This window comes from Pleurodeles waltl, chromosome 6 (genome assembly GCF_031143425.1).
Source record: "Pleurodeles waltl isolate 20211129_DDA chromosome 6, aPleWal1.hap1.20221129, whole genome shotgun sequence".
Taxonomy (NCBI): domain Eukaryota; kingdom Metazoa; phylum Chordata; class Amphibia; order Caudata; family Salamandridae; genus Pleurodeles; species Pleurodeles waltl.
Window position 1 is genome coordinate 699625743 of NC_090445.1, and position 10419 is coordinate 699636161.

The 10419-nt window shown below is 45.5% G+C and overlaps 1 protein-coding gene across 1 annotated transcript in view; it reads right to left on the reverse strand.

Annotated features, from left to right (window-relative positions):
• Positions 1-5650, reverse strand: part of LOC138301687 (lectin-like) — a 173217-nt gene extending 167567 nt beyond the window's left edge. The window contains exon 1 of the mRNA XM_069242202.1: positions 5599-5650. Within this exon, the coding sequence (XP_069098303.1) occupies positions 5599-5650 (52 nt within the window). The remainder of the gene's footprint in view (positions 1-5598) is intronic.
• Positions 5651-10419: the final 4769 nt, after the last annotated feature.

The following is a 10419-nucleotide window of genomic DNA, read 5'->3' on the forward strand; positions in this document are numbered from 1 at the left end:
AGGCAATAGGAGTTTTTTTTTTAGCAATCCCTGGAGTGGTGATTCATAGCCCACTCACAATTGATGTAAAGTTCAACTGGTCAATCTAATGCACTTTTTGCTTTTACTACATGTCCACCAACCTGCTACATGGCTCTAGGACTGGTTGTTTGCGACTGTCTTTTTCCTTGTTTTCCTGCTTTTGTGTTTTCATGTAACCTTTAGGAACTTATCTTCCAAAAGAAGCACATCAGCTCTAGATTTCTATGATCTGCTATAATGGTCTGTATTTTGCAAATTTGGTTGTGTTCGTTTTGTGTCAAGAGGGTACAGGAGAAGTCCACACTTTAGGGAACCTCAGGGAGTTCTGAGACAAAATCACTGGGTCTTGGGTGCCCCAATTTCAGCTACAATGGAGCCAACCTAAGTGCAAGAATGTTGGTCATGATTTTGGCATCAACAATGACCAGTGTTTTTTGTAGCATAACAAGTGGGGACACTCATGCACAATTGAGACCCTTTGAACAACTAGTGAGTACGTAAATTCATTTATTGTTTTTGCTCATTTAAATCCATTACAATTTATCATATTAAACAGTATAAAATATACAAGGTGACTCATAACTCATTAGAAGAAAATAATTAAAACATTTACTATAAAACCAGTTGATTTCAGCACTATAGTCTTAAATCTGTATGCAAATAATCCCATAGCTGCTTGTTTATGAATATCTAAGTGCATAGTGGTAACCTGAGGTGTTTCGTCATGCATGTGCCTAGATATTACAAATACTGTGGCCCTGGTCAACTACCAAAATCACATGGGAGTTGGGTGATATGCCATATGCAAAAACAGGAAGGTAATAGCCTTGTTCTGCAAAAGCACTCTTATGAACTTCCTCCATGCCCTGTACAAACCTATATATTGACAGTACGTATTCCCCCCTAAAAATACACCTGTTATTATAGCAGAGATAAAAACAGCTGTGCCTCAAGCCTACTGCAATTCATTTATAATATAAACTTGAAAATCATCTTGATAAAAACACTATAGACCTCATCACGAACCTGGCGGTCTCATAACTGATCAGTTTGCGGTGGAGGTTGAACCGTCGCCAATGCGACGGTCCGAGTGCCACATTCCAACCACGGTGATTGTGCCACGGTCGGCCTACCAGCACCATCAGGATAAGTTGTCCCGGCGGACGGGCCGTCATGTTGGTCCTAATCTGCCAAGGCAGAACTGCCCTGGGGATTCCGACTTTGTCCTCCACCAGTGATTTCATGGTGGTAGCACAACCATGAAAAGGCTGGCAGAGAACGGGTGCAAGAGGCCCCAAGGGTGTTCCCGCACCATGCTCTTGAGATGGGCAGTGCATGGGCCCCCCTGCCAGCACCATTGCAATGTTTTGCAGACAGTCAACATTGCAAGGCTGCTGGTGCACCCTGTGCACTACAGCATTGACAACAGCTCTATTCTGATCCAGAGACAATGCTGTAGGCCATTTCCTGCTGGGCCAGAGGGTGGAAACTGCGGTTTCTGCCTGATGACCCAGCAGGAAACTCATAATGGGCCTAGTGGGGAGGCTGCCAAAATGGTGGCAACTTACCCGTTGGGAGTTTGGCAGACGGGCTTTTCCGTCTGCCAAAATCATAATAAGGCCCTATGCGTGTTCAAATGTAATGCTATGTTTAAGTACAAAAAAGGGTTTGAGATTTTACACAGGCAGAGTTCTCTTATTCATGACCTTGTAAGTGTCCTTTGGGAACTTCAAAAATCTACGTTAACTATCTGATGTCACCATTCAAACACATTTTTATCCCTTTTTGGCATTTGCTGAGTTCTAGATGACAAAATACTTCCTATAGCCAATAGCCCCTCAAGGCCTTCAGTTCACTACAGAGGCATGCTACATGAGCAGCGATTCAAGCTTGAAGTTACACAGTCTGCAATTCAGTGCTCAAACTTCCAGCCCATGAATGCTTTGCCCCTACCTTGTGATTCATATGTGTTTCTCCTCAATGGAGATCAACAGGCACAAGGAATCATACACTTCCCTGAGGAGGGCTGAATGCTAGGAGCCTGGTCCCAAGTCTGTTGAGAATACAGGTTGCTATAATATTCATCGACTATTGCATTAATATTGGGTTCACTAGTAACCAAACTTCCATGAAAATGTCTAACCACCAAATGGCTTTAGAGCCTTTCTCTCTATTAACGAACCAAGCCAGAGCCTTAGCAGTATTCTAGCCCTCACCATGTTATCTAGCCAATTAATGGCATTTAACAGAGGAAGAGATGTTTCACAGGCTTTAACTGTATATCTGATCAATCTCCTTTCATTTGGTCCATTGAGTGGTCTAGTAGCACAAGCATGTATATGCTAGCCAGCTATTTTCAAATTCACTTACCTCTCTAACATTAGAATGTGGTCCATGTACAATAGTAACCTTGAACACCCCCATTCCTTTTCTTTATTGAATGCATTTACATTTTTGTCAAGGAACACTTTGACCCCTTTAGCGCATGTGACGGCCAATGTGCATCACAATCAGACCCTCCCTTGTGCGTCTTACAACCATTGCCATCACCAGGTAGGGGTTCAAAAAATCCTCTGATGCAAAGTATATATATAAATAAATACACACACACACACACACATAGAGAGAGAAGCAGATTTTCTCACTCTAAATATATATAGTATATATATATATATATATAGATAGATAGATAGATAGATAGATAGATAGATAGACAGACAGATAGATAGATAGATATAGATACATATATATAGATATATCTATATGTCTATTTAAATATATATATATATATATATATATATATATATATATATATATATATTGAGAGAGGGACCAAAAAAAAGGTTAGAAGGACTTTATTGTTAGGAAATAGAATTGAAAAACAAAAATAGCAATTCATTAAAAAACAAAAGGTTACAGAGACCTTATAGTTAGGTTCTCAATTTACTCACACAAAACCATAGAAATTAAGCAGTGTATGACTCTCTGAGTGGGTCTGTGATTGGGTGCATGAGTGTCTGTCTGCTTCTATGAGTGAATGATTTAGTGTATGAATGAGTTTTTTTTAACGATATTTTCTAATTCGTTGCTACATTACATGGGGGCACGCTGAGTGTCACCCCCTATTTGCGAATATAGTTTGACGTGAAAAAAGTAATCTTAAGGTCATAATTTCACCTTCAAAGACCCCTATATCACAGCCCTGAGGTCCAGGTACCTCAAACCTGAACCCTTATGACACTTTTCATTTTATTTTTCAGCCCCTGTGGGACCATGTGCCATTACCTACAATAGCAGCTGCAACTGTCTGGTCAGGTTGAGACAAGCGAATCACAGCATTACTGTTGGTACGCACATCCGCAAATTAATTGCATTAATTGCAAAACATTTTTACAATGGTCCGCATCCCTAAATGTAAAATTTGGTTTTCCATAATTTCTCCTAAACTTCTGAACAGTTTTACATTAAATAACGAAAAGCATAATCTGTGTACCAAAAGCTACCTTTCTGCCAAATTTGGTGAAATTCTCCTCAGTGGTTTGGACTGTAGTCATGTTCAAAACTCCTATGGGAACTAACAAGGGAAACGCATGTTTTTTTACTCCCTCTTTTTCTTGGCCACACTTAACAGATGAACCCAAAACTTTCCACGGGCAACACGAATAACCAGCATATTTCTTTGAAGAGTCATTAAATAGTGTCAAAGATTCAAATATATAGACAAGTCAAAAAAACACGTTTTCTATGGAAACATGGTCCAAACTATAACTATCTCCTGGTGTATAGTTATTTACATATATATATATAAATATTTTTTTAAAAACATTTTCGCGTCATCCGTCAAGCAGGGGCTGACAAAACACTTTTTCCCTATAACTTTTTTCATAGGGATTTGGAATAGGGATGGTGCCCAAACCACTGGAAACACTCTGTATGGATGAAGTGAGAGCTGTCAAACAGCTCTCACTTCAGGCGAATGGAAGTTCGCTGTGTGTTTCTGCCCACAGAGATGCAGGCAGGGAAACAGAGAAAACATTGCTCTCACAGAGAGGGAGCTGCTTTAGCAGCTCCCTCTCCATTCCAGCCATGCCTTCTCCCCAGGAGGTGGGGAGCTGGTTGGGACCACAGGGGTTCTTCAGACTCCCCCTCTGTGAGGGATAGGGTCCCCAGGGCCGAGATCGGCTAGGGAGGGGGGTACGCAACACCACTCCCCAGAAAAATATATATATATTTAGACACAACCTCAGGGATGGAGTCCCTGGGACGAGATCGGCCAGGGGAGGGGGCCTGCGCAGCACCACCTGCACCAAAAAAATAGCATTTTCGAATGCTGGGCCCCAGGGAATGTGGTCCCAGGGACTAAAATTGACTGGAGGAGGAGGGTATGCAGATCTGCAGCCAACTACTGCTGTGCATCGCCAAATGCTGTACTCAGCTTGTGGTTGGGTGGTTAGGGGTTTGCCATAGGGCCTAGCCCTAGGCTAGCCCCTGTGCCCAACCCTGTGCTGCACATGGCCCTCAGCCATGCGCAGCATGGGTTTTGGTAGTTATGGGGGCTGGCTGCAGGCCCTTCAGCCAGTTGCCACCATGCACGGCCTTCTGCTGTGGGTGGATTACCGTACACGCGTTTTGTGGATGTTCTTTTGCTATTATTGAAGTTTAACCGGAGCGCTCTGCCGGTTGTTACCGCACCACCCCTTAATGGCGTTTGGAGCCCTTTTTTTGAGCACTTTGCATTTGAAGAATATATATATATATATAGATATATAAATATTTAGAGAGTGAGAGAGACAGAGAAAGAGTGAGAGACACTCTATATATAACGAGAGTAACAGATATATACGTATATATCTATATATATAATTCTACAGCTTTCAGGCAGCAATAAAAATGTCAAGATAACTCATTCGATTCTGTTCCTGCTTGGGTGAGAGATCAGACTTTAATGACAGTTTTGACACCATCAAGTAGCACAGAAGGTTAATATGCATGCTGGAAAGAACAGATCTGTATTTTATGTGGATAGCAATTAGATTAGTAAAGCCAGTTGGTGTTAGTGCGAGGGGGCTATTGAAAGATAAGGGGAACTTTTGCTGTGTGGTAGTGAGGGATTCCAAAGTTGAGGTCAGGGGAGGGGGAGTGTCAAAAAAGATTGCAGCTCTTGGCACCACAGGCCCTAAAGGTTGTGATGACGGGTATTTGGTGTGGTGAAGTATTAGTTTGTGCGTGTGTCTTCATTGTTTTTCATCAGTGTCTTTGGAGAACCTGCTGATTGAGGGAAGGAGAAAAAGTAAGGTGACCAACGTTATTTACTGCTGCACACATCTCTCACACACTCAACCACCAACATTTTGCGAACAACACATCTGCCTTCTACTTAGGATAGTGTTTAGAAGGACCGTTTAACCAGTAGCAGAGATGGCATCTCATTGGATGACTGCTGCTCAATCCCTAACTCGGGTTACAGAGGACAGTTCTCAGGCAATAACAGAGACGAGACAGCAGATACTGAGACAGCATCTGAGGGAGAGGACAATAGAGCTGATTATGTAAGTGATTTTTTAGTCGGCAGAGTACCATTCGATGACTGCTCTTCCAGTGATTCCAAGGAGATGATGATGATAGTCATGTTGTCCCTTCACAAGCACACAATGTGCAGCGGGACAACAGTAGCAGGTTAGCCTAACCCAGAGAGAAAGCACAAGCAGTAGCAGGCACAGATAGAGTGCTCCCTTAGCAGCCTCCCAATTTAGTTCCATTCCAAATTCTGCCTTTTACTGGTGACTCTGTGTTGGATTATTGGTAAGGGCAGGTAAGTACCCACACTTAAAAATAGGCCACTAATAACCACTGGGTTCAGTTAGGTGTCAATTAATTAAACCTCGGTCCACTCTTGGTAGCTTGGTAATGAGCAGTGAGACAAAATGGCATATTTATACTCTGTTTGCGCCGGATTTGTGTAATTGTTTACGCAAATCCCCACAATCATGCAAAATACTTAGTCACATTTTTTGAGCGTTCTGTCTCTGACGTCAGAGCCGATTTCTAATCAACATAGTCGGATTGCCTTTCCAGGAGCCCCTCGTGAAATCCTGGAAGTCTGGGGCTCCTGGAGCTTTTCAGCGGGGCGAACCTGCAAGTCAGGCTCGGAAGCAGTCGACGTAAGTCAGCTTAACTCTCGATGGCGGGTAGGTCCCTTTATGGAGCTTTTTACCAAAAGTTCTCCAATCTTCTCCAAATTTCTAGATCTTCTTCCAGAAGGTAATTAAAGATGCTTTAGGAGTCCACAGCTCACCCCAAAGGTCCAGAAGCCCTGAGTTGCTTCTTGAGGGCTAGGACTTCAACTCCCAGAATGCACTTAGCTCAAACTCCAAGATGACCACTGGACAGTGGTCAGCTGGTCAGTTTCTTCAGGATTCGATACAGGGGACTCTGGTTAGCAAAATCCTTCTTGTGGTGAAGCCCAAGTGCGCAGCTGGTGCAGTTGTTCAGAGTGCAGTGTCCAGGTGCAGGTCAGGTGTCCAGCAGGGCAGTCGTTCTTCTTCTGATGTTGTTCCTTGTAGGGATCTGAGGTGTGGGTGCAGCTCTGCCATATTTATCCTTCCTCCTGGAGTGGTAAGATGTTTGTGGATCCAGGCATATTGTATGAGGCTGGCCTGGTTTGTAGAGGGTACCTGTGGTACTTACACCTTATACCAGGTCCAGTTCACCCTTATTAGTGAAATTTAGGCAGTGTCTAGAAGTCAGGATCTCTAGGGGTAGCTGTAGCTGAGCAGCCAAGGCTTATCCAGGAGACATGCAGAGCTCATGCAATACCACTGTAGTCACACAGTACCCACACACATGAAAGAAAATACTAAGGCCTTCATTATGACATTGGTGGTAAATCCCGTTTACCGCCACGCTGACGGCAGACAACTTACCGCTGCGCTGGTGTATATCCGTTGACCATATTATGGCACACACCAATCCGACAGAATACAGCCACATACACAAATCCGCCAGCCCAAAGGTAAGTGCTAAAGTGGCGGTACCAAAACCCATACCGTTAAGCCAACAGAACAACGCCCATCACATTATGACCTACTAATCACTACGGTGGATATTCAACAGCGGTAATCCATTGGCGGTACACATGTTGTGCTCAGAATGGACACCCACATACAAAACAGCACTACATTGGACAATACCAAATACACACACCTGACACATGTACACACACACCACACCCACACACCGACACCACTATAAAACACAGACCCATATTACCCACAGCCCCTTACATACAACAGTTGCCACCAGGAGACTGAGAAGAACAGCACAGAGACAACTAGACACACACACCATATACACCCATAGACCCCTCAAACATCCCACATAGCACACCCCACCACTTTACCCAACACACTCTCACCAACACACATCAAACATCACCCATGGCACCACAAAGGCACCCCCGTTTCACTGAGGATGAGTTAAGGGTCATGGTAGAGGAAGTCATCAGGGTAGAGCCACAGCTCTTTGGTGCACAGGTACAGCAAATATCTATAGCAAGGAAGATGGAGCTATGGCGGAGAATCGTGAACAGGGTCAATGCCGTGAAACAGCACCCAAGAACAAGGGATGACATCAGGAAGAGGTGGAAGGACCTACGAGGGGAAGGTACGTTCAACTGCAGCAAGACACCAGCGTGCCATACAGAGGACTGATGGATGACCCCTACCTCCTCCCCCACAGCTCACAGCATGGGAGGAGCATGTACTGACAATACTGCATCCTGTGGGACTCGCTGGAGTTGGCAGAGGACTGGACACTGGTAAGTCAACATTTTACAATTATCACCCCTATACCTGCATGCCATCACACATCCTCACCCTCACTCCCATCACTCCACCACATCCCCCACACTCCACCAACACATCTCACTAATCCCAATGCCAGGCCCTGCGTGCTGTACCAATGCATGGACACCCCTCCCAGCCCTGCATGGACACTCATCACTAAGGCATGCACAGCATAGGGAAGCTAACAAACCTACAATACACCAACATGCAAAAGCTGGCAGGGTAACACCAACCATAAAGGGGAAGCAACAGAAGTACAAATGTCATACACTTGAAGCATAATACATCATTTAAATCCCCAGAGGTACCCCAGCCAATGTCAGTGGAGAGGAGGTGCCACCACTATCCAGTCCCCCAACAGAAGAGGCCCCCAATGATAACGGTAATTCTAGACTTCTGGATCTGGATGACCTACCTGGCCCATCAAGGACCACTGGACAGCCGGTCACCCAAGCCCACTCACAGACCACCACAGAGCCTCCCTCATCAGGAACCAACACCACAGCACCCACCCATCGTACCCATGCCTCTGTCCGGAGGACACGTCAGTCAGCAGTGTGCCCACCTGTACAGGGACCCCAGGCCACACCTCAACCACAAGACAATCAGGGACCTGGGGTCAGTGGCAGTGGGCACACCATTCAGGGGACAGAGGCACAGGCCAGCAGGAACACTGGGAGGACTGCTGTGCACCAGGGGGAGGACAGGCCCAGGGAAATAACTCTCCAGGAGGCACTCACCGAGATCCTGGGAGCCTACCAATATTCCCAGGACACGATGGGCCAGATCCTAGACAACGCACAGGAGAACAGGCGCCTGAAGGAGGGACAGTATCAGGGGATCAGGGAGGACTTACAGGCTATCAACACCACCCTGATCTCCATAGCAAGGGTGCTGGCAGACATGGCCAACATCATGAGGGAGGCAACAGCACACCAGCGGGCCCCTACCACTAGCCAGGCATCTGAACAGCCCTCCACTTCTGCTGCCGCTAGTGGCCAGCAGGTCCTGCGACAGAGCCCACAGGCCTCCAGCATCCCTCCCCCTGAAGAAGGTGGACAACCCGGCAAATGTTCCCTGTGAACCAGACAGAAGCCAGGGACACTTGCCAAGACCACAGCCAGGAAATGATACTCTCCTGATTGTCCCACTTGTGTCCCACTCAGTCACCTTGTCCACCTTGAACTTGCATTGCTCCCAATCCTATGTCCCCATTGACACTGCACCTGTGCTACAAAACAGAGTGGAACAATACCGTGGACTTTCCTCCATCATCACCCCATTCCATCGCACTTTCCCCTCTATATTTTAGCACAACAATAAACACCCTTGGATAAAACTCGACTACTAATATTTTATGTATTGTAAATTTGTATTGATTGAAACAGCAATAACCATTGCAAAATAACTGTACATAGTATGAGCATAGAATGAATGACCTATTGCTGGCTGTTGTGATCACATCAGGACATTGTTGTCATATCACCAACATCAGTTAAAATTAATATCCATAGGTAACAGTAAGTGGGGGAAAGAAGTGGGTAACGCCAGCATGCCAATACCACAAAGAATACACCAATAGCCATAGAAATGTGAAGTTGCACAATCTCACCTGCGTGTCATTGGAATTACTGACATATCACCAATGTTCTGTAGTCCACATCCTCATCCTCTGCCTCCTCATCCTCACTGTCCTCAGGGTCAACTGCTGCCACAGGGGCATCTCCAGTCTCCTCCTCCTGCAGAAAAGGTACATGGCATCTGAGGGCCAGGTTGTGCAACATGCAGCATGCCACTACTATCTGGCAGACCTTTTTGGGTGAGTAGCACAGGGATCCACCTATCAGATGGAGGCACCTGAACCTGACCTTCAGGAGGCCGAAGGTCCTCTCAATTATCCTTCTGGTTCGCCCATGTGCCTCATCATAACATTCTTCTGCCCTTGTCCTGGCATTCCTCACAGGGGTCAGCAACCATGATAGGTTTGGGTAACCAGAGTCACCTGCAAATATTGAGGGACAACATTTAGCCACACAGTATCTAATGTCGCCATCAGCATAGGCATACACCAACATATACTGGATGGGGACCAAGGCTCACCTATAAGCCACACCCTGTGCCTCTGTAGTTGGGACATCACATTTGGGATGCTGCTATTCCTTCGGACAAAGGCATAATGCACCAACCCAGAATACTTAGCATTGACGTGGGAGATGTACTGGTCTGCCAGGCACACCATCTGAACATTCATGGAGTGGAAACTCTTACGATTCCTGAACACCTGTTCATTTTACCGGGGGGGGGGACAAATGCAATATGTATTCCGTCAATCACCCCAATTGTATTGGGGATATGTCCCATTGCATAAAACCCAGCCTTCAGAGTGGCCAAATCCTCCACCTGGTTGAAAGTAATGTAGTTGTGCATGTGTTTTATCAGGGCAGACAAGACTCTTGCCAGCACTATTGGGAATGTTGGCTGTGACATTCCTGCTGTCAAGCCCACTGTCACTTAGAAAGAAGCAGTTGCCAGGAAATGGAGCACTGATAGAACT